Consider the following 22,394-nt stretch of genomic DNA (forward strand, 5'->3'; position numbering starts at 1 on the left):
GAGCATGCTCTCCAAGATTGACATTGCCCTGGAGGTCCCAAATCCGCATGTTGTTAAAGAAGAACTCGCGATACTCTTCAGGGACGACGTCAGGCTTGTGAGAAAGCTCGATCGCTATGTTCCTTCCGATCGAGGGCGGTCCTTCCTTGGCCCACAGGTTCAGCTCCGCGGACGAGACTTCCATCTGCAGGATGAGGAGTCTGTAGATGCGCAGCAGGTCGATCTTCTCAACGTGAAAAGTAAGCTTGTCGAAGCAAAAGTCCTTGAGGGTCTGCTGGTCGGTGGGCAGGCGTGCCGCGCGGGCGTTGTGGTAGAGATTTTCGGCGGTGGTCTTGCAGGCGCGGAGACGGGCTTGGAGTCTGACTTCTGGGTTTGCGGAGACGAGACCGACGTCGAAGGTGTGAGATCGAGGTTTAGATTTACGCTTTTGCGCGGTTGAGGGAGGCATGTTGGCGGTGAGATCTGAGTTCTGTTGTGAGTGTGTTAGATGGCAGAGGGATTTCGGGGATATTGAGAGCAAGAAGACCAGACCTGTGGAGTGAAGCAAAGCAATTATGAAGGTGAGAAAATGAGTTGGGAATGTGTGAGAAAACCAGCAGATATCCGTGGCAAGTTGATAATTTGAACGGGCTGTGAAGGGCATGAGAGAGAAAGTAGAAGGCAGCGCACTTGATCGTATCTCCTTCCTGACTGAGTGGGAAGAGACGGGATGGCGAGAGATCAACAAAAAGTGAAGAGATATTTTCACTGCAGCCATATTTGGAAGGTGCAACTGGTAAGTATTCAGGCTGTGTTAATTGTTCCATGAACCTGTCTTGCTGTGTCAAGGGCGTTGGTATCTCCTTTTCCAGCCCTGCCATCCAAAGAAATCACCAATAAACCACCCAAATGCAGCACTTCAACCGCCCTTTCCTCTAAGTATCCTGACCACAGTACCCGCAACGTCACTCTGTAAGGTAGCCATCAAGTCCTAGAAACGTATGTTAGTTAAGCGCAGCCATATGGAATTGGAAAGCGAACCTCACCATCGATTGTTCCTTCTTCTTACATACGTTTGCCCTCCTTGTCAGCAATGTGTTACGACCCGTTATGCATGGATAACAGTTGACCAACCCCACTTGGGCGTCGGGCGGCTAGGACAGGACATTTGTACTGCAGGATCACAGGAACAACAGGGACTCACTCGGTAACAGAAGAACTATGGTCTAAGTCATATGATGATAAGATAACGATCATATTGGATCAATATGATCCAACACGACTTAGGGGCTAAACGATCATTCTGGATCGGAATGATCCAGATCGACCTAAGGTATAAAGGAATATGTTCAGAATTAGACTTATATATAGTATGACCCTGAGCCTAGCTTATGGTCAGACTTCTATAGCTCTTCAGCAATCAACTTAGTATTTATCCTCACGGATACTCTCAGCTTACCTTCACTGCGAATTACTTATTAAGTCTAAGACTGATCACCTTAGCCTCTGAAGACCCGATCTACTATCAGCCTACGACCTACGACCCAGACCACGACCCCAGTGTACTGTTAGAACGTATCAATCCCCAGCTTCTGTTAGCAGACCCTACTGTCGGATAGCTGACCGTAACACAATGGTATGCAGGAGCAAGCGTCGGACCCTGCCGCTCAGGTCGTCCTTCTCTGAGATCGCACAATTGCAAAACCACTTGAGCTCGTGGGTAAGGAGTATCCCAGGGTAGACATAGAACAGGGTGCTCATGCGCTCGAAGGGGACGTTCTCCTTCATCCAAATGTCCAGCTCGCGTGTGCTGATGTTATGGTAGAGCATCACACTCTTGTAGGCAGCAACGAGCTGTCTCTTGCTGTAATTATTGATACAGGCATCGAAGCGATAGTCGGTCAGGGTCTTCTGGTCAGTGGGAACCTGGTTGATGATGATGCTCTTGAGGAGAATGTTGGCGGTGGTTCGGGATGGCTGGTCCACACAACGCTTAAAATGCTGCGCCCACAAACCATCAATTACGGGACCATACTGACAAGTGGAGGTGCAGATGAAAGATATGGAGCACATGTTGCACTTTCGCATGGTGTTCTGGCCAGAGATGATGCACTGGCCTTTAGTTGACTGGTCCTGAGGCGCTGGCTGGTCCTTAGGCTCTGCGTCCGAGAGAGGGTCATTGCCGGAATTGCCGTTGTTGTTGGCCATTGTGTTGCTGTCTGCTGTGTTTCTCAAACGTGTGTGTTGTGACCCTAAAGGTTTCTTTCCTTTCATTGAGAGGTGGAAAGGCATGCTTATGAACGGGAGGAAATTTGAGATGAGAAGTTTTGCGACAGGGCTTTTCAAGACTCAAACCTTTGTATTTACCGAGGTGAGTTTGGCGGGTATTGCCTGAGGGGGAAACTCAAGGTGACTTCTCAGGTGAAGGTGAAAGTCGAAGTCAGCAGGTGATACTGAGCTAGGAAGGAAGTCTGGGTTGATCTTTCCTTCTGGGCTGTGGTAGGGCAGATGACGTAGCAGAAGGGTCCCAAGTTGGCTAGGTACTTCCATCGAGGGACAAGGGCTTCCAGTCACAAAAGAATGGGTCCTTTTGTAATGAAATTACTGTCACTGCGATTTCTGTCTACCCAAGCAATATTACCAATGCGATGTTCACACTTGAGGCAGCTCAGAGCCTCAGAAGGCCTGCTTCCAAAGCCCAGCCCAAAGCCCACATGAAGGAGCCACCTCTCTTGTTCCGCCTCCCTATTACTGATGTCTCCATGTATCAAAGCCTATCGCTTTCCGCCTCAAAGTGCCAATCAAACAGTGCTGAAAGCGCAAGGCTGCTGAAATACGGCTAGAAATATTCATTAGTAAAGCAGGTAACTCGAATGGCAGTTTTGTCCACCTTCATGCTCCCTAGGTCTCAGGTCCAGCAGCCGGTCTCTCGAAGACGACCCTGTTCTCCGCGAACCAGTCACGGATTTCAGGACTGAAATCCTGTGGTCTAGCGTGGATCTTGTCGCCAATGGACTCGTACAGCGTGTCCTCCAGCATCCAGACATTGAGTTCCTCGGAGGTCACACTCTGGTTCTTGATGAGGTCATGGTAGAGGGTGAAGAGCTTGACACGGTCGGAGGGCTCGGGGCAGCGACTGAAGCCGTAGTCCTCCCTGGCTTGAGGATGAGTGAGCATCCTGCCGCGGGTCACGTCCTCGACGATGATGTCGGCGGTTGTCTCGGAGCGGTTGTCGCAGAGGCGAACGTGCGCGGTCATCTCCTCGTGAGGCTTGTCGGCAAGGCCAAGGCGCATGTACTTCTCGCAGGACCTGCAGCAGACCCAGTCCTGGCCGCATTTGCTACACTTGCGAGACGTAGGGAGCCTCTTGCAGACGATGCAGATGCCCCAGGTGCCCAAGGGGTCCGGCGACTTGTAGCGTTCTGCCTCGCAGTCAGGCATCGTCCAAGCCTCGCACGTGCCCGCGCTCCGGATGGCGTCGATCAATCTGAAGAAGTGGTGGGCACCAGGAGGGTGGAATATGAGGGGGTACTCGCCCTCGGGAAGAGACTCGCGGTTGGGAGAAGACTGGCGGCCGAGAGGAGACTCGTTGTCGGGAGGAGAGGCCGACATTGCTGGATGTAAATCGTGTTTGGTTTCTCGAGTTTGGTGGGATTCAGGGCAGATTGTTGAATGATCTCTTGCGTTTGTGGGGCAGAACTTGGAAAGCTTGATAGACGGACGTCTAAACTGAGGGAGAATCTGGAAATCAGTCGAACATGGAAATCCAGGCTGGCCATAATAAGGTGAAGTCAAAAAGGTGGGGCTCAAATGGTTCAGTAGAACACGCGAAGTTGTGGAAGTAGGAAGGAACGCACCCGCAGGAAGAAGGTACGGGTAGGAAGGAAGGTGCGGGCAGGCCAAGTTGAAAGCGCATTTTCTTAGTAGCACTTGCACTGTCTCGAGCAATCAAACGTTGAATATGGGCCATGCAGAGGTCTGTCAAAAGAAGAGACTCCATGATATAAGACAATTACTGGCACTTTAGGTTGATGCTTAGAACATGAACATCTTGAATCGACTGCCAGCTTCAGCTAAACTCAATCTATTATGAAGCTAGGAAAGGCGGATCATTCATTCCGCAAATATCCGCAAACTATGCATTTTGTCCGAAGCCTTCCTTGTATTGGTCCGTCCATGGCCCAATCCATTCCTCTTGATGTTCCAAAACTCCTAAATCTGTCTCTGGGAAACCCAAGCCACTTCGCAAGGCCGGAATGTCAACTTCAAAGCGCAACGACTGTAACTGAAAATGCAGGATCTGTCTTGTTAGTAAATGATGTCAAGTTGTGGGAATCGAATAGGGTCGCTCACTAAGAGACCTTGCTTGGTCCAATGCTCTTTCTCGTTGGCCAATGCTGACTTCTGCTTCCTGATAGATGGCACTCTTCTCTTCCAGGCTCGTCATGATGTACTTTCTTTCTCTGAGAGAAAGTGACATCATTCAGATGAATCATATTCTCTCCATTACGCGCCGAAATCTCTCTTGGATGGAAATGATGTCCTGGAAAACCGCCTGCGTGGTCTTATTAAGTCCAAAAGTCCAGATGTTAGTTCCCTTGAACCATCTGACGTCCTCGAGACTCATAAGCTTCGGACAGGTGTAAACGAGCATAGCAATGCGCTCAAACAGCTTCTTCTCCGCCACCCAGATGTCCATCTCGCGGGGTGTGACGTCCGCCTTGCGAATAATCGTCGTGTAGATTTCGAGAAGCTTCCTCCGGTCGGTAATCTTGTACAGCCAGTTGAATTTGAAGTCATCGATGGTTTGCACATCTTTTGGAATCCTGTTGCTCAGGACGTCCTTGTAGAAAGTGTCGGCGGTTGTGTCGGCAACACACATGTCGAAGTGATCGGAGTTAACGTCGTCGATAACTGCGATTTGCTGACAGTTCATGCTGCAAATCAGGATGTCGTTGCAGATAGCGCACTTTCTCGCGGTAGCTTCGTCGCAAATAATGCACTCATCATCAACGACTTCGACTTCGTCTTCACTATCCACCACATAGTCGCCCATTTCAGACATCCTGAGTTTCCGTACTTGTGATAGATAGGTAAGGATAGGGTATTTGGCTTAAGGGGCGACTACCTTGGTTGAATGTGAAAGTCGAGAATGGAGGATGGTCTAGTGTAGAGAGGAGGAAGAAGAATGGCTTTGGGGGAGAAGTTCGATATTTATAGACGGAGAGTGGGGAGTGGAAGAGGAATAAAGAGGCAATGGAAGGAAGCTGAGGTTTGCGGTTGCTTCTTGCCTTTGAGTATTCTTATCTCAATGGCAAGCAAGATCCGCAGTCTACAATTAGCTTATGGGAAGGAATGAGATACCTGGTCGCAGTTACCCTCCCCGTTCTTTCAAAGTCTGTTCCAGCCAGGCAGAATTAAAGATATTCTTGAATCGCCAGCCGCAGGCGCGGGACCTTAACCAAACATACTACGTGTCTTCGTCATTTTGATTGCCATTGACTTTTACTATGCCTTATCTGGCTCATTCTATCTGCCGTGCTGATTATCCCCATAATATTCACACACCAGGCGTCCCGCCCGTGATGCCGTCTCAACGGTTCTTAATCCACTCTTCCAACTCCATCTCGCTGTCCAGCTTCTGCCGCGCAATCACAAACTCAACCGTAGCCCGCACCGTCGAACTAAGCTCGCTCTCCCACAGCGTTGTCTCCTTGAACCACTGCAGGTCCCAATAGCCATGCGTCTTCGGGTACGACTGGCACAGCACCGCAATGCGCTCAAACAGCTTACCTTCCTTCCTCCAGAGATGAATCTCGCATGCGCTGACGTCCATATGGTCGATCACCTGTCCATAAAATCGCAGCAGGCAGTCCCTGTTGGTGGGGCCACGAATTTCGAAGATGTCGAAGCGGTAGTCCTCGATCACGCGCTGGTACATCTCTGGGAAGTTTTCCGGACAGTACGGAAGCCATTCCGCGGCGGCAAAGATGTAGAGCAGGCTGGCAGTCGTCTTGGGGTTGAGGACGCACTCCTTGAAGTGGTCGGCGCATGAAGCCAACGGACCTGCGAAGTGACCGCCGACAAGCACGAAGTTCTTTTGGCAGCGCAGGCTGCAGATCCAGAAGTCGTTGCAGAGGGCGCACTTTCGGGAGGTACGCTTCTTCCCGCAGACGGTGCAAAGGCCCTTGACCTGTTCCTGCTCTGTGACCTTATTGTTGGCGGCGGCGGTGTTGTCGGGACTGGACTTCTGCGAACGGCCTTCGGTATGGGAGCTGCGGTCGTCCGACTTGTCGATGACTGTATCCTTCAACCGCTGTCGGCCGCTCCAGCGATTGAAATCCTGTTCGATTCTGGCGGTCCAATCAGCGTGCTCACGACGGTCTTTCTCTTCAGAACCAAGGGTGTCTTCGTCCTTGGTTTCGTTGGCAGGACTGGTGTTCAGCGCAAGACCCTCAAGATCAGAGCTACAATCGTCTGGCTTCTTGGTTTCTGTCTGTCCCAACCGCCTTTTAGCGATCGTCATATTCATGTCCCTTTGGAGGCACTCGGCGAATTCCTGGACGACGCTTAACCCTTCGAGGTCGGTGAGATCATCATCTGACGAGTACGAGCCAATAGAATCTGAGGCATAGTATTCTTCTCGATCGTAGCCGCTCCATCTGTTTTTGATTTCCGGCATCTTGGGGCTGGTTGGTGTGCTCAACAGGGTGGCAAGCAGTGTTTGGAAAGAAGGGGAGAACCCGAAAGTATGTTGGCCGTGTAGGATAAGAAAGGCGAGGGGAAGGTAGGAGGAATGGTTTAGTATTTATAGTAGTCGCCAGTCACAGTGACGTTGAATGGGTTTAGAGGGGTGATTTACTCTAAAGTGATCCTATTCACTGTGAGAAGAGCATAGGTATGGTGGTTGAGTCGCTCCAGAAGACATGGGACGATAGCAAGGAATGACAGAGACGTATGATGTAGACATCGTCCTTTAGAAAGCTAGGTATGCTAGCGAGTTCTCTGTTCGTACTACAACCGATTCACTGATACCCATGTCCACCATGTAATCAAGCAAGACCACGAAGACTATGACCAAGCAGACCTGGCACGAGGTTCACCACTTCCCCCGACCACACGTCCCAAGAACAGAACCCGAATCTACTTCTCCTGCGCCATAGCAGCCTTCTTCCGCGCAACCTTGGCCGCAACCTGCTGCGCCTTGATCTCCTCCGCGAAGCCCGCCAGGTTCGCGCCGGGCATGTACATAATCGGCGCGAAGGGCATGCCGCCCGGGCCCGTGAGGTGGTGGACACTGGCCTCGCCGCTGTCGGCGACTTTGAACAGACCGTCGCTCATCAGCTTGACCTGCTCGAGGAAGTCGGCCTTGGTGTTGATGGGCTTGGCGCCGGCCGCGTCCATGTAGGCGCGCGTCTCGGAGTTGGCGTAGGTGAGGTCCCAGATGTAGCGGTTGCGGGTGAGCCTGTCCTCGGTGTCACTTCGCATCATATCAAGGAAGGTAATGTAGGTAGGTACCAGCGGAAAGTATCCTTGAGCCGATTCATCTCCTCCGGACTACCCCCGCCCGCCTCCAGCGCAGCACGGAGCTTGTCCTGCACATTCTTCAACAGCACAGCCTTTCACTCGCCCAGCCAGGCGTGCACCTCGCCCGAGGTGACGCTGAGCGCAGTGACCATGAGGTGGCGATACACATCCAGCAGCTGGAAACCGTCCGCCTGGGTGACGGTGCGGTTGAAGCCGAAGTCCGAGACGGTCTGCGGGTGGACCGGGACGATGCCGGTGACGACGTAGGCCTTGAGGATGTCGGCGGTGTTCATGTTCGCGAAGTCGATGCACTTGAGCACCGGGCAGGAGGCGGCGGGGTCGGGCTTGGTGGCGGCGCGCTTCTGCTGCTCGTGGGCTTCGACTTCGGCGATGAGCGCGTCGCCCATGGAGCAGAGGGAGTCGAGGCCGGCGTCGTGCTCGGCTTGCCACTCGGCGGCGGCCTCGGCGTAGAGGGCCTCGTCGGACTTGGGGATGGAAGACATGGTGAGTTGACGGGGTGGTCTGGGTGGTGTGTTAGTTGCTGGTTGGTTGTGGTGGATGGGGGTGCTTACTTTTTGGAAGAGGTTGGAAGTGGAAAAGGGGTGAACGTTGGTGAGCGATGGAGGAAACGAACTCGGAAGTAGTTGAGGAGAGAGGGAGAAGAAGAGGAAGAGGGGTTGAGGGAGGTGTCGTGGAAAAGTAGACAGAGCCGTGAACGCGTCTGTGCCGGTGGTGGTGGGGCGAGAGTGCAGGTGAGTGCGGCATCTTGCAGCCTCGAGCAATTTAGTCAATGCGCGTTTGCAAACAGCAACGATCGAGGCGGTCAGGAGATGGAGACACCTCACTTTCGGGGAAGCCTGGCAGCCGCGGCTGCCCTTGATTTAAAATCTCAGTTCTTGAGGCCTTGCGATGTTTGCCTGGATAAGAGGCAGCCTTGGTGCAGGTTGACAGGCGGGGGGATGAAAAGAGCTTTTTTACTAGTTACAGGCATGGCTTTGTCACAGGGACAGATAGTTTTATCGGTGTCATTTCATTGGTATTTTCGACCCTCTTATTATCAGGTCATCATCGGATAAGAAGCCCTTCATGAGACCATGATAACCCAGCCATATACCAGCTCCAGCCACGGAAACCTGTACCCTAGCCAGTTTGATATTCCGAACTCCAACCCGTCCGTAAAATGGTTTAAAACCCCATTGCATTCTCGAAACCAGACAGCAGATGCTTCACATGCATGTCCCTCAGTGAGAGACAATAGCAGCGAGAACACCAGCCGCAAACGAGACTCCAACAATAGCCGAGCCAAGAGTAACCCAGCATCCAGCCTCTTTCATCTACTCCAACACACGTAAGCCAACTGCCTCCCCCATCTTCACATCAAGGGCTCACTAACCTTCTCCTTCCGCTGCTCCTCCGCCTTGCGCTTCTCATTCTTCTCCTGCGCCTCAAGGTACTCCTCCTCCGCCGAAGCGATCGCCTCCGCATACGTCTGGTCAGTGCGCACAATACTCATCACGCCATCCTCATCCGCGCGCATCGTCTTAACCTCGTCGGGCGGTCCCTGGTCGCTGTAGGAGTAGAACATCATGACCTTGTTGTCGACGTGCGGGCGCGTCAGGATGTAGGCAATGTACTCGCCCTTCTCGGCCCGCGCGTCCATATCCTCGCCCATGAGCTTGTCCCAGCCGGCCACCTCCTTGGACACCTCCGCGAGCTGCGAGCCCGCGGGCGCGGCCATGAAGGCCGCTTCGACGGCGGCTTTGTCGCCGTCGCTGTTGAGGTCGTCGAAGATGTGCTTGTGCGCGCCGAACCAGGTGAGCGCGGCGGCGAGGTCGGGCTGCGTGGTGGGGGCGCCGGCGTGCTTCTTGTGGAGGCTGTTGAGGCGGGCGAGCATGGTGTCCTTCTCGATCCACTTCTGGATGTCGGCGGGGTCGAGGGACAGGGTGTCGACGAGGATGCGGTAGAGGGCGAGCAGAGCGAACTTGTCCTTGACCTGGTACGCGCGGTCGAAGCGGAAGGCCTGGGCCATGATGGGGTCGAGGGGGGGCATGTCGCCGTCGATGAAGGCGCGGAGGGCCTCGGCAGGGGTGGACGAAGAGGCAGACTGTTTGTGACCACGCTCCTTGGCGATGCACTTCAGCTCCTCGTCGGCGACCTCCTGGACCTTGTTGCGGATGTCGGCGACGCACTCCTCGGCGTCGAAGTTGACCTTGACCATCTTGTCGGAATGGCAATCGCTGTCTGGTCAGATGTGTTAGATGAGTAGATGAGACGGTAAGGGTAAACTTACCGGATCGCGATCGAGTAGTTTGCTTTTCGGAGAGATGACCTGTGTTGTGGATGGTGTTGGTAGGTGGAAGATTGAGATTGTGGGCGACGGTCTGCTAGAAACGCAGGAGGGAAGGAGCTCAGCTGCCGAATCTCCCCTTTGACGAGGCTTCACATGGCAACGATGTTGGCGGTCCGTCGAAAGCTCAGTCGATCAGGTTGAGGGAGACAAACGGCAAGCGGCCGAGCGGCCATGCACAAGGATGCATTGTTTGTCGGGGCCGAGATGCTGAACATCATGCCCAATTGAGAAAGGGTGCAAACGAAAAAGTGGCCCAGTGGATAGAGTGCTTGCGGGATGCTTCTCGCCCTAGATGAAATGGAAATGAACCAATACCTGCAGTCATTTAACGTAGTTCCTTGTTAATTTTCATGCCTATCTCTTTGTATTGCTCGTGTTTGCGGTGTAGCTGTTCTCCTGATTCTCTTCCCCCCTCATGTCCGTGATTAAGTGACGTCGTCAAGCCATGCTGCATCCCGTGCCTAGTCACGGGTGGCCTCCCATCCCAGCCACTGGTCTCATGTACACTCCTTGAAATTCTTGAATCGGAGTAGCTTTTCTACTCTGACGAATGGTGGGTACGGCCGACGGCAGTCACAGTGACAGCAGCAGGAACCGGGCGACGGCGATAGGCGACGACGACAGTATGGAAACAGCTCAAGCGTCCATGAGTCTGACCTGATTCAGCAGCTTCTTGAATCTCTGCTCCAGATCAGGGGTGGACCAGAGCGAGCGAATCTCGCCCTCCGCATCCTCGTGGTCCCAGATCCACTGATTATCGTTGGCGAAGGCGACGAGACTGGCGGGAACCTTCTTGTTGCTGGCCAGGGCCGCCTTCACCTGTAGACCCAAGCTCTTCTGGCCCTCTTTCATCCACTTGTGCACAGTCATCTCGGAGATGCCACAAGTCTTGGTAAGCTGGCCGTAGGTCTTTAGCAGCTTGAGGCGCTCGAATTCGAAGTGGCAGCAGCGGAAGCCGTAGTCGGTCAGCGTTTGCGGGTCGGTGGGGTCCCGGTTGGCGGCAACATCCTTGAAGAGGATCTCCGTTGTGGTGCCCGCCAGGGACACCGGTTTGTCGCTTCCATTGGTATTACCGGCAGGGTCGGACGAGGTGTTGCTGTAAACCAAGTCTGCGAGCTCCTTCACCTGGGCGGCGACATTCAGCTTGCCAGTCTCAATTGCTCCCTTGACGCTTGGATCGTTGAGAATGGTCTGGGTCATCATCTCTTCGTATCGCTTTCGGTCTGGGCATCGGCTCTTCATGTAAGCGTCGATCTCGGAAAACGACATGGACTTTGTAGTCTGGGTGCCGGCAGCAGTTGTTGCGCCAGTGGGGTCAAAGCCGAAGACGCGTTGGTTGAGGACGAGCCAGGAGTAGCAGTGCGCGGCCGTCCTGTTGTTCTTGCTGCGCAGCTCACGCTTGAGATGGCCGATGAAGTTCGGGATGGTGTCGGAGCGCCACTGGTGGAGAGTCTGAGGGGTGATACCGTTGGACTTGAAGAGGATGTCGTACATGTTGTAGAGAGGGACGACATCGGTCAGCGAGCGGCAACGGGCGAAGCCGTAGACGTCGAGGGTCTCTTGATCCTTGGGGAGCTCATCTCGAGCATTGGCAGCGAAGAGGAGCTCCGCGGGGGTGGGTTTGGTCTCCATGATGATTGACCTGCGATGGTCAGTTACTAGGCAGTTCAAGTTGGAAGTTCATCCTACCTTTCGTCGTGGTGGTGTTGTGAGAAGTTTGTATGGGCGGTGCGTGGAAGAGAAAGAGGGTTTAGCTTCCGCTAGGAATGGCAAAAAGTCAGAGGTGAGGTTTGCCTTCCCTTCTTCCTTCATAAATATCAGAGCAGGCAAGAGGTATCCAGCTACCTAGGTTTCTGCCTCCCAAATCCAGGTAGGGCAGGTAGCTTGCTTATGTCATTGATGTTCCAAAGGCCGTCCTGTCTTTCTCGGGTTTCCCGCTTTCCGTGCTTGTCTTTATTTCCCCCTTGTCCTTGAGTTTAGGTTGTTGTCAATTTATTTTCCCGTTCTCATTTACAATCCTCATCGTCATCCACCATCTCATCCCCGTCTCTTTACCCGGATCCTTCCCCGTGCGTTCTGTGGTCCTCGTTTCTGTCTTCCGTCTCCCGTCTCCCGTACCCCCCATCTTCATCCCCAGCCCTTCACCCCATCTCCGATTTTCTTCCTCTGTCTTTTCCATCCCTCCTGTTACTGTTATCCTCCTTAGTATTTGTCCATTCTTCGAAATATGCATTAAACATCGCGAATTACTTAGCCATCTTACGAATAATAAGTAGCAATACACCTCTTAGTTAAGCTTTGCATCATCATATTCAACGAAGCCTTCCATTAGTGACCATCGATATGCAAAATATTCGCTCTGAACAGCCCTCTTCCGACCATTACTCAGTTAAAAGCTACTACTCTGCCTTCATTACCAAGTTTACTTCCTCGTCAAAATTGCGTGTTGTCAACAAAGACGCTGCATCCTACACAGTTGATACCTAAGAGTTCATAAAGCAACGAATCCGGATCAACACCAGGGTAAAGTAATCTAATCCCCTCGAAACCTTTTTCGAAATGTGATAATTCAACAAACGACATTCGGCATGCTTTGGCGAGGAATTTCACGATGCGCGTCTCTCACAAACGGCCATCATTGAAAGTGGGTCCATCCCGCTATCGTCATTGGCCAGCGCCCGGACCTTCACCCCCAGCCACCGTCGTGGCGCCATCCCTGTTCCCTGAGTCAAAGGACCTACCACCTACCTTCGTCCCCCCCTCAAACATCGCCCGGGACCTCATCCAATTGGCAAACCCCGTCACACAAACACACCCAACAGCGAGCAAGGAAGATGCCGCCGAACGACACCACCCAGGAAGACGTCGCCCAGCAGCGGCCGCTCTTGGCCGACCCTCACGAGGAGTACGGCGCCACCGAGGGCGGCCCGGACCGCGCCGTCCTGCCCCCCGAAGTCATCGCCGACGAGCGCGGCGCCGGCACCTTCACCCGCAACCTGGGCGCCGTCGAGGCCTTCGCCATCGTCATCAGCATCGTCATCGGCAGCGGCGTCTTCACCTCCCCGGGCTCCATTGACACCAACGTCCCCTCCCCCGGCGCCGCCCTCGTCGTCTGGCTCGTCGGTGGCGTCCTCGCCTGGACGGGTGCCGCCTCCATGGCCGAGCTGGGCACCGCCATCCCCGGCGAGGGCGGCGTCCAGCCCTTCCTGCGCTACATCTACGGCGACATGTTCGGGTTTCTGGCCGCCTGGACATGGATCGTCGCCGTCATGCCCGCCACCCTCGCCATTTTGTCGATTGTCTTCGTCGAGAGCATCTACTCCGCCGGCGGCGTGACTGACCAGGCCGGCGCCCTCTCGCACAAGCTGTTTTCCATTCTCATCCTGATCGTCATGAACGGCGCCAACTCCATCAGCACAAAGGCCAGCACTCGGCTGAACAATCTGTTTGTGGTGACCAAGTTCGTTAGCATCGCCGCCGTGGTCGTCGCCGGCCTCGTCGTGGTCATCGTCCAGGCGGCGGACCACGACCGCGACATTGGCGGCCGCGACTGGTTCACCAAGCCCTGGTTCGAGAGCCGCAAGACGGTCCTCACCGGCGGCGAGGAGATTGACTGGACCAAGGTTGGCGCGTGGGACATGCTCGGGTTCTACTCGGCTGCTCTCTACGGCGCCTTGTGGGCGTACTCTGGCTGGGATAAGGTGAGTCCTTTTTTCATCATCTCACAAACATGCCGTATCTAACATCTAAAGGCCATCTACGTCACGGCTGAGCTGCAACAGCCCGCCCGCCAGCTCCCTCTCGCCATCAACTCCGCCGTCCCGACAATCATCCTGTGCTTCCTCGCCGCCAACGCAGCCTACTACATCCTGCTGCCCTGGTCCGTCGTCTCCACCACAGACAGCGTCGCCGTCGTAAGTCCACGACCCATCTCCCCTACCCCTCAACCCCTCGCTAACCACCTCCAGACTGCAATCAACCGCCTCCTCGGCCCCGCCTTCGGCATCCTCGCTGCCGTCCTCATCTGCCTCGTCGTCGCCGGCTCCCTCCTCGGCAACTCCTTCGTCGCAGGCCGCATGACCGTCGCCGCCGCCAACTTCAACTGGCTGCCCAAGTTCCTCGGCGCCGTCGGCCGCCTCGGCGTCACCTCCGACGCCCTCGCCTCCCCCGCCGACTCTTCCGACGGCGAGTCCCCGGCCAAGGAAAAGTCCGACGCGCCCCTCAACGCGCTGCTGCTCTCGACCGTCCTCTCGGCGCTGTACATCCTCTTCGGCAACTTTCGCGCCCTACTCACGTTCAACGGTCTGGGGGAGTATTCCTTCTTCTTCCTGACCGTGCTCGGCGCCGTGGTGCTGCGTGTGCGCGAGCCCAAGATGCGACGGCCGTACAAGCCGTTTGTGCTCATCCCTGTTGTGTTTGCGCTTGTGAGCGGGTTTGTTGTTGTGCGTGGTGCTATTTTCGCACCTGTGCAGGCTGTCATTTTGATCGTGCTGTGGCTGGTGGGGTTGGGCTTCTACTGGGCTAGACGGAAGTACGCTGCTAGAAGCTCGAGAACTGAGTAGACAAACTGACCAGTTCTGTTTCAAGAGATGGATTGGATACAGTTTTACATTCTGCAAATTCCTCAATCTAGAAAGACAGCCACGTCGATAGACAAGACCGAATCAGATATACCAATACACACCCCCCTTTTACAACTCCTCGCTCTTCTCGTCCAGCTTCGTCGGATCATCCAGATCCTTAAACAACTTCACGCCCCAGTTCCTTCCAGGGTTGTTAAGTCGGTGCTTCTTATCCTGCTTGCTAATCTCCTCCAGCTCCTCCTTGCTAAACTCCACCTCCAACGCCTTCCTGTTGCTCACAATGTGCGAGTCCTTGGTGCTCTTCGGAATCACAATCGTGCCGCGCTGCACGCCCCACGCCAGCACCGCCTGGAACACGCTCACCCCCTTCTTCTCCGCGACACCCTTCCAAAATTCATCGTCAAAGATGGCCGGGATGTCGTCGCGGTACGTCGGGTTCGTGTTCGCCAGCGGCGAGTACGCAATCACCTCGATCCCCTTCTCCCTGTGCCAGTCCACGAACTCCTGCTGCTGCAGGTACGGGTGCGTCTCGAACTCGTGCGCGTACGGCTTGATCTCGGCGACCTCGAGGATCTTCTCCACATCCGCTTTCGCGAAATTGGACAGGCCAATGTGGCGCGTCAAATTCGCTTTCACAAAGCCCTCGAGCGTCTTCCACGTGTCGACGATGGACGTGTCGCGGTCCAGCTGCGTCGTGCCGGGCACGAAGGCCACCGGCCAGTGGACCAGGTACAGGTCGAGGTAGTCCACGCCCAGGTCAGCGATGGACTTTGCGATGGCGGCCTCGGCTTCCTTTTGGCGGTGGTCGGTGTTCCAGAGTTTGGAGGTGATCCAGAGGTCTTTGCGCGCGACGTGGGAGGAGGCGATGCCTTTGCCTGTCTCGTCTTCGTTTCCTCGGGGTGGTCGTCAGTATTTCACGGTGCAGGTATGCAGGGTTGACGAACTGTAGATCTTGGCGGCGTCGATGTGGTCATATCCAACCTCGCCCAGCGCAAACTCCACGGCGTGCGCGACCTTGCCCTTGTCGGATAACCAGGTACCCAGCCCGAGAGCGGGGATTTTATCCAGGCCGGGGAGGGCAGCGTGGGCCAGCCCGGCGGTGGCGGCGGCGGCAGCGGCAGCTATCGTTTTGAGGTACACCATTTTCCGAAGCTGTTTTCGTTGCTCTCGCAGTTTGGCGATTGGGTTGTTCAGACTTTGTTAAAACGAAGGAGGGGGAATGCCCGCCTTTTTGATTCTCTTATCATCCCAAAATTGATAATCCTCAACCCCTGCTCAGTCAATCGCATCATCCATCCCCGGCTCCCCTCCCCGCTGCGGAGGTGCACGGCAGATGACATCATCCACCTCCTCACTTTCACCACACACGCGCCGTGCTGCATTGACACGCGCAACGTCGCAGCTCGAGCACGTCAGTTCGGGTCAATTGGATACGCTACTTTACTCTGAGCACGCATTGAGCATCGAGATGGGATGGGATGTCTCGTCCTCCAAAGATTCATCTCATCTAGATGTGCCGAGGCTTCATCGCCATCTTGACGGGTGCCAGGGGTGAAGATGGGCTATGCCGGAAGAGGAAGGTGAAGCTCCGGTGGGGTCCGGTAGGAGGCCATAGCTCCCCGGGAGAGCTCCGCCATCGGCGACCGGGGAGGGCCCGTCTTCGGACAATATTCTCCTTGTCATTGGACTTGGGGCCAAAACCAACTACACGTTCATAGAAAACATTGAATTGTTGCTTGATACTTGAAATATGCTAATTAACCAAACACATCTAACCACCACCACCACCACCACTCTTCAACCGCCCCATAACTCAATTCAGAAACACCCTTACGCCGGGTTGATAATCAACTCAATGGCAGTGCAAGAGCTCGGCGGGGTCGTCGCAGCCTTGAACGCGTAAACATGCATGCCCGATCCCGAGTTGCCGTCGCCCGTGCTCGCCGGACGCACACAGAACAGGTAGTCCACCCCAGCAACACTCATCAGCACCCTCGAGCGCCCGTCGCCCAGCACCGTGTACGAGAACACCTTCATCGCCGCGCTCTGGCTGCTGCTCCAGTACAGCAGACTGTTCGACCCGGAGGTCGAGACGTAATAGTACGCGTTGTGGGTCACAGAGTACAGGCTCCCGTCGGCGGCCACGATGAAGGTCTCGCGGCTGCCCTGCCGGTAGAAGTTGTCCGTCATGTGCGTCGCGCTGTCGGAGAGGACGTAACCCGAGTTGGCATTGACCGCCGGGCTGAGGGCGAGGTAGCCGATTGTGCCGGTGGGTGCGTTGGGGGCCACGTTGATGGTCGTGGTTGAGGTGACGGTCTGGATGAGGGTGAGGGTGGAGGTTGGCGCGGTGGTTGTGGCGGAGGCTTCGCCCGTGGTGAGGGTCTGAGTTGTTGTTGCTGAGACGATGGCGGTCGTGGTTACGGGAGTTGCGAGAAGAGAGCAGGCGGAGGAGACGACGTCAGCTGAAGGTGAGGTTAGTATCGTGATATGATGAGTGATGGGGGTCAAAACGTACCAGGGAAAGAAGCCAACCCAGCCGGCGTAGCATCCCTCCTTGCCCTCCTCTTAGACGCAGCAGTAACCTCAGGCAGAATGACAACATCGACAAAGTTGCCATCCGCGTCCTTGGTTCCGTTAACAAGCTGGTCCTCTCTCGCCCACAGCCCCTTGCGGATCTTGCTTGAATGGTCGACCGGAGTGAGGTCTTCGTGGAGGCAGCTGGTCGTCGGACGAGGCGGCAGGGCGCGCTTGAGCTGCTTCGTGACAGCCACAAGCTGCGTCGTGGTGCTGTACGCTGTGGCCACCGGCGTGATGGTCGCAATGTTGGTCGTAGACGGGACCGTGGCGTAGAGCGTCGCCGTCGCGGTGGTCGTGGGCGTGGTGTACCCTAGCAGCGACGAGCAATACGGCTGCGCGCTGGCGGCGACGATTGCCGAGCTGGCGGAGGCGACGGGGCACGGGATGCGCGGCTTGCCTGCGTTTGTGGCGTTGGTGTAGGAGAAGCTGTAGGAGATGGTGTAGTGGTCGCTGCCGCGGTATTGGCCGTTGTTGGTGGCGTAGCTGGCATCCCAGGACTTGGAGTACTGCGTGCTATTAGAAGAGATCCTCAAGGATATCGAGGATGGGAAGGAAACATACCAGAGAGCAGTACTGTCCCTCAGGCACCCCGTTCTTCAGGACGAAGAAGGTGTTGAAGAACTGGCACGTCTGCGCGGGCGCGTTCTTGGGCGGGTGGCGGAGGTTATACTCGCTCTGCGCCGTGCAGGCCGCCGCGCAGAGCTTGGGGTCAAAGGGGCCGTTGGTAAAGATCTTGGAGCCCATGAAGGTGTTGTAGCCAGCGCAGTCGAGGGGCGCGTTGATGCTGGCGTCGCCGAGGTAGACCGCGGGGGCGTATCCGGCTTGGTTGTCGGCGCGCTGGGCGACGTAACCGTTGGACCCCGCGATGACGACCTCGAACTGGGCGCGCCACTGGCCTCGGTTGGTGGTGTAGCTCTCGTAGACGGGCCCGCCCCAGAAGACGCACTTGATGACGTTGGTGCTGGCGGGGTTGGGGCAGCTGTCGGCGGGTTCCTGTATCATGTTAGAAGAGGTTTGTTTCTCAGAGAAAGAGGACAGAGAAAGAGGTGGCATGCTTACGACAGTGGGATCGCGCTCGAAGTAGATGTTAAACGCAACGCAGCCATTGATGGCATCGCACTTGGCCGCGCACGCCTTGGTGTCGTAGCTATCGAGCGTGGTGTAGCCCATGTATCCGTACGCACTGCTGGAAGCCTGCAGATTCTTGAAGGTGTTAAAGTAGCCTGCAGGCGTGGGCGCATTCTTGGCCGCTGCGGAGAGGTCCGCGGAGCTGAAGAAGGCCTCCGCGGTATCGGGGCTCGGGACGGGCCCGGCGCCAGTGGGCTGCGGGTCGCACGCCCCGCGCACGGCGAGCCTCCGCTTGTTGGCTACGGGGGTGGTTGCCTGCGGGAGCGGGCTGGCCATGACCTCGGCAACGATGCTAGCTGCGGCGGCGTTGGCATCGTAGGGCACGATGGTTTCGGCGGCGGCGCCGATGGGGACGGTGGCGTTGGGCGGGGGAGGAGCATCGTCGATGACTTGCCACACAAGGTCTTGGGCTTTGGCGAGCGCGGCGAGGGCGCTGAGGAGGGGTGCGGACCTCATTTTGGTGGTGTCCGGAGACCGTTGGACCGTTACCAAGTGTTGGAGCTCAGTCTGAGGAAGGGGATGGGGAGTGAAGGAGCTTGGGGTGATTGCTGTGTTTCCTTCATGTCAACAAGAGACGGGACACCACATCTTATATATCCATGGATGTCTGGTGATGCCTCTTGGATCATACTCTAGTGACCGGTTTCTGCCCTCGCCGCCACGTTCATGCTCTGGATGAGCCTTCTCAGCCCTCCCCGGCCGATTTCTCGATGCAAACAATAGTGTCGAAACCCAAACTCATCCCCAGAGCCGATGGGGATTAGATCGCGGAGCTGAACCACAGTATCGGGATAACCAGCTATGTCGTCCCATAACCTAATTCTCTCTTCTCCCCTGCTAGTCAGCAAGTCTGGACCGCTGCCTTCCGATTCTACAACGCTATCGTCGCACAGAAGCCTCAATCTGGGTTGAGTCGTTGACGAATGTGGGTACCTTCACCACGTGGACTCGGGAATCTGGAGATGCCGGCCCTTTCCTGAATGCCTAATTTGACAAAAAAATTCAGCCCTCAGCGGAGGGACAGCTGAGAAGCTCCAATCGACCCAGAAAGTCGGGTTTTGGGGGTCTGTGATGGGGGAGCCCCGGCTTTTCGCCAAGGTCTAGATTTCGGGATCGGCAGGGGTTGTCGACAAGGGGTAATTGCAGCTGACGATCAATAGTCTAACAAGCGGTAGGCTCTTGGCTCCTTGGGGGTTGTTTACGCGAAAAGCTCCGTCAAAATCTCCTTTTGCGTGGTAAGCTAAAGCTTTGGGTTCTGTTTGTGGGATCACAGGTGAGGATTGGGTGTAAGATGTGGTCCAAATAGCAACGGGGAGAGCATTGACGTGAAAGAGCGCTTCGGCATCGCCGCTGCTAGCCAGCTCACTATTGTCTTTGGCTTGGTTTCGCTCTAAAGGACGCTCACATTGAGAAATAGGTTTTATTAACAGACGTTCAATCTTTCACAGTCTCCCGATTTCGCTTCGGCTATCCCATGATGCTTTTCCCAACGGCTCACTTTACACTGGGATGAGTCATCAACACGCTCCTACCTCTCTTGATCTACGGTTTATCTCTGGAGTGTTCCGCATGCTGCATAATTGTAAACTTCGGTGATTCAACGTCTGAAAGTGCTAAGGATGGAGAACTTCTATTGAAGGGAATGCAACAGAAAGCTGTGCATGTTGAGACTCGGATTAAAGTGTGGCGAAAACGCCTCGTGATTAAAGAACGGTCGGGACGTTGAACCGTCAAGCCACGCTCGGTGTGTCACGTGCATCTAACCCTTCTCTTCCTCTGTTACTTGTCCGTAGGTTTCATTTCCTATTTGCACTAGTCCGAGTACGTAATTCGAACACCATCGCAAAGGCCTCCCTCACATCCAACTGCCGAGACTGACGCCTACGACCAACGCAGAAAAGACAGCCCCGAGCGGTCTAGACCGCGCCGCGCCCAAAGAGGAGATCGGCCCCTGCACAGCGGCCATAGCTCCCCGTCCCGCTCCACTCCCCTCCTCCGCCGGCCCGGCCGTACTCTTCACCGTCGCGTTCGTCGCTCCGGCCATCAATACCGCCTTGATACTATCATACGCCGGCTTCGGGTTCATATCCTTATCAAACAAGCACGCATCCCCCTGCCCCTGGAACGTCGACGGGATCCAGCTATACTTGTCCGTAAACTCCCACACCACAACCCCCACGCACCCCTTCGCGTCAACGCACGTCTTCACCACGCTCGCATAGTCCTTCGCCTGCTGCTGCACCGCCGCATCGTCCGCCGGCACCTTGCCATGTCGGATATCCAGCTCCGTCAGCGCCACCTCCAGCCCCATATCCGTGAACCGCGACATCACTTTGCTCAGCGTCTGCGGCGACGGCGTCTTGCCGACCTCGAGATGCGCCTGCAGGCCCAGCCCGTCGATCTTCACGCCCGCGGCTTTGAGGTCCTGCACGATCTTGACCGCGCCGTCCGTCTTTTTGGAGTTGAACTCGAGGCTGAAGTCGTTGTAGTACAGCTTCGCGGCGGGGTCCGCGGCCGCGGCGGCGCGGAAGGAGATGGGGATGAAGTCCTGCCCGAGGGTGCGCGAGAAGACGCTGTCACGGAACGTGCCGTTGTCGGCCAGGGCTTCGTTGACGACGTCCCAGGAGTAGCAGGCGCCGGCGAAGTGGGAGACGGTGTTGGCGATGTGGGCTTCGATTACGGGGGTGAGGGTCTCGGGGGTCCATGTGCCTTCGGATACTGCGCTTTCGTCAACAAAGCGTTCACGCGCAACGTTTTCCGAGAGGAAATACTTACCGAATGAAGGGAGCTGAGAGTGCCATGTCAGCGCATGGCACCTCATCATCTGTTTGTTGGCTTGTCCGACGGCGCGGACAGCATCGGGGTTCGTGAAGGTGAACTGCCCCTGCGTCTTCTCCGTTGCGTCCCACTTCTGGCTGTTCTCCGGCACGACCAGCCCGAACTCCCCGGTGCGGTTGAGCACAGCCATGTAAGCCGCGTCATTGAACAGGTTCGTGTCCGTCGCGGTCCCGAAGAAGAGCTTGCCGTTCTTGACTGCTAGGTTGTGAAGGCCCTGTCCGGAGGCGAAGGCGCCCCAAAGGGACAAGAGAGCGAGTGTGGTGCGTTTGGCCATCATGCGCGGCATGTTAAGCTGAAGATAATAAGGAGCGGCTGGGGTAAGTTGCGATGAAAGAAGAGAAGGGATTCGATGCGCCGTCTCAAGAAGCGGGCACAGACTGGACATATAGTGTTCGCCGGTTGGCGGCTCCCGAGACGTGGGGAAGAGGCTCAAGATTTGATCGGATGTTTTGCGATGTAACGGTGCCGGACCGGGAGTTCTATCGTGAGAGGTGAGGGTCGCTGGGTGGTCCGTTGCTTGATTCAGATTGCGTTTCAGGACCGCCCGAACTCGATGGATTGGGACGGGTGGTGGTGTTGGTTCATGCTGACGAAAATGCAGGGATTGGAACTTTTGGAGGGTTTCTGTGGGCGGCCGGTGGCTGTAGCTTGGTGGGAGCTCTCCTAAAGCGATAGGTGTGGTCCGGCGCGGTGCGGCCTACCGACCGGACTTTCAGACCGGGTGGGGCCGGGTCGGCTGTCAGCGGGATCCACTCGAACCGCAGAGGTTCGGTCCCGCGCCGGAGAACGTCCGAACCAACACCGAGCCAGCCATGGGCATTGTCAGTCACACATGGGGTATGAAAAAAAAAATGAAAAAAGAGTTCGATTGGGAAAAATACGAACCAAGTCTAGCAATACGCACTGCATGACGGCCTGCTGTTGGAAAAGAAGGCAACCTTCGCATAGTCTAGCCGTACATCTTGTTGATATTCATGCAGTCTCCAGGAAAACATCACTCGGCTCCGCTTAGACACTCTCGGTTCAGTTTTATGAAGTCCATTCTGCCGGGACGTATACGCTAATCGACCGAACTCGGAGCCGTCATAATGTGGGACAGAACGCCGATGTGGGTCACCGAACGCCGCTCCAGGCCTGTCCAGCTGCGTCGTCGATATCACGCCAGACAAGCTTGCCTGACACCGCACAAGCTTTTCGCTTTCCCCGATTTCCCGGCGGTAAACAGCAGCTTTTGCATGCCCCGTTTCCACGTCGGGCGCAGCCCGACCATACACTCTGCATGTCCCTCGGGTCCATGTTATCGGCAACTACCGACACGTGGCCCCCACCCCCTGACCCCTGACTGTCAGTCTGCCGCCAAATTTCGGGGACTTAAGCATCCCAATGCTAGATGCTCTTCTGCATGATGCAAC

General features: G+C 55.7%; 11 protein-coding genes across 11 annotated transcripts; 1 reads left to right on the forward strand and 10 right to left on the reverse strand.

The window, feature by feature from the left end:
• Positions 1-1,509: 1,509 nt before the first annotated feature.
• CGCA056_v007374 (uncharacterized protein) lies at positions 1,510-2,187 on the reverse strand (the record flags this gene model as incomplete). Its single annotated transcript, XM_037322623.1, has 2 exons — positions 1,510-1,516; positions 1,589-2,187. The coding sequence occupies 2 exons, from the start codon at positions 2,185-2,187 to the stop codon at positions 1,510-1,512; spliced, it is 606 nt and encodes a 201-aa protein (XP_037180217.1).
• A 693-nt stretch (positions 2,188-2,880) lies between these two features.
• On the reverse strand, positions 2,881-3,591 carry CGCA056_v007375 (uncharacterized protein; the record flags this gene model as incomplete). Its single annotated transcript, XM_037322624.1, has 1 exon — positions 2,881-3,591. One exon carries the CDS (start codon positions 3,589-3,591, stop codon positions 2,881-2,883), a length of 711 nt encoding a protein of 236 aa, XP_037180218.1.
• Positions 3,592-4,471: 880 nt separating this feature from the next.
• On the reverse strand, positions 4,472-5,035 carry CGCA056_v007376 (uncharacterized protein; the record flags this gene model as incomplete). The annotated part of the gene is made up of 1 exon (XM_037322625.1): positions 4,472-5,035. The coding sequence occupies one exon, from the start codon at positions 5,033-5,035 to the stop codon at positions 4,472-4,474; it is 564 nt and encodes a 187-aa protein (XP_037180219.1).
• Positions 5,036-5,572: 537 nt separating this feature from the next.
• CGCA056_v007377 (uncharacterized protein) lies at positions 5,573-6,661 on the reverse strand (the record flags this gene model as incomplete). The annotated part of the gene is made up of 1 exon (XM_037322626.1): positions 5,573-6,661. The coding sequence occupies one exon, from the start codon at positions 6,659-6,661 to the stop codon at positions 5,573-5,575; it is 1,089 nt and encodes a 362-aa protein (XP_037180220.1).
• A 461-nt stretch (positions 6,662-7,122) lies between these two features.
• Positions 7,123-8,009, reverse strand: CGCA056_v007378 (uncharacterized protein; the record flags this gene model as incomplete). Its single annotated transcript, XM_037322627.1, has 3 exons — positions 7,123-7,444; positions 7,498-7,574; positions 7,626-8,009. The coding sequence occupies 3 exons, from the start codon at positions 8,007-8,009 to the stop codon at positions 7,123-7,125; spliced, it is 783 nt and encodes a 260-aa protein (XP_037180225.1).
• Positions 8,010-8,878: 869 nt separating this feature from the next.
• CGCA056_v007379 (uncharacterized protein) lies at positions 8,879-9,724 on the reverse strand (the record flags this gene model as incomplete). The annotated part of the gene is made up of 1 exon (XM_037322628.1): positions 8,879-9,724. The coding sequence occupies one exon, from the start codon at positions 9,722-9,724 to the stop codon at positions 8,879-8,881; it is 846 nt and encodes a 281-aa protein (XP_037180226.1).
• A 768-nt stretch (positions 9,725-10,492) lies between these two features.
• CGCA056_v007380 (uncharacterized protein) lies at positions 10,493-11,488 on the reverse strand (the record flags this gene model as incomplete). The annotated part of the gene is made up of 1 exon (XM_037322629.1): positions 10,493-11,488. The coding sequence occupies one exon, from the start codon at positions 11,486-11,488 to the stop codon at positions 10,493-10,495; it is 996 nt and encodes a 331-aa protein (XP_037179204.1).
• A 1,202-nt stretch (positions 11,489-12,690) lies between these two features.
• Positions 12,691-14,418, forward strand: SLC7A9 (b(0,+)-type amino acid transporter 1; the record flags this gene model as incomplete). The annotated part of the gene is made up of 3 exons (XM_037322630.1): positions 12,691-13,557; positions 13,609-13,770; positions 13,825-14,418. The coding sequence occupies 3 exons, from the start codon at positions 12,691-12,693 to the stop codon at positions 14,416-14,418; spliced, it is 1,623 nt and encodes a 540-aa protein (XP_037179203.1).
• Positions 14,419-14,547: 129 nt separating this feature from the next.
• On the reverse strand, positions 14,548-15,582 carry CGCA056_v007382 (putative oxidoreductase; the record flags this gene model as incomplete). Its single annotated transcript, XM_037322631.1, has 2 exons — positions 14,548-15,332; positions 15,384-15,582. The coding sequence occupies 2 exons, from the start codon at positions 15,580-15,582 to the stop codon at positions 14,548-14,550; spliced, it is 984 nt and encodes a 327-aa protein (XP_037179206.1).
• Positions 15,583-16,269: 687 nt separating this feature from the next.
• Positions 16,270-18,600, reverse strand: CGCA056_v007383 (uncharacterized protein; the record flags this gene model as incomplete). Its single annotated transcript, XM_037322632.1, has 4 exons — positions 16,270-16,901; positions 16,955-17,522; positions 17,578-18,009; positions 18,076-18,600. The coding sequence occupies 4 exons, from the start codon at positions 18,598-18,600 to the stop codon at positions 16,270-16,272; spliced, it is 2,157 nt and encodes a 718-aa protein (XP_037179205.1).
• A 1,399-nt stretch (positions 18,601-19,999) lies between these two features.
• XYL5 (Endo-1,4-beta-xylanase 5) lies at positions 20,000-21,268 on the reverse strand (the record flags this gene model as incomplete). Its single annotated transcript, XM_037322633.1, has 2 exons — positions 20,000-20,862; positions 20,920-21,268. 2 exons carry the CDS (start codon positions 21,266-21,268, stop codon positions 20,000-20,002), a joined length of 1,212 nt encoding a protein of 403 aa, XP_037179200.1.
• Between the last annotated feature and the right edge of the window lie 1,126 nt (positions 21,269-22,394).

The sequence above is a fragment of the Colletotrichum aenigma genome (genome assembly GCF_013390185.1).
Source record: "Colletotrichum aenigma strain Cg56 chromosome Unknown KSG_Cg56_contig04, whole genome shotgun sequence".
Taxonomy (NCBI): domain Eukaryota; kingdom Fungi; phylum Ascomycota; class Sordariomycetes; order Glomerellales; family Glomerellaceae; genus Colletotrichum; species Colletotrichum aenigma.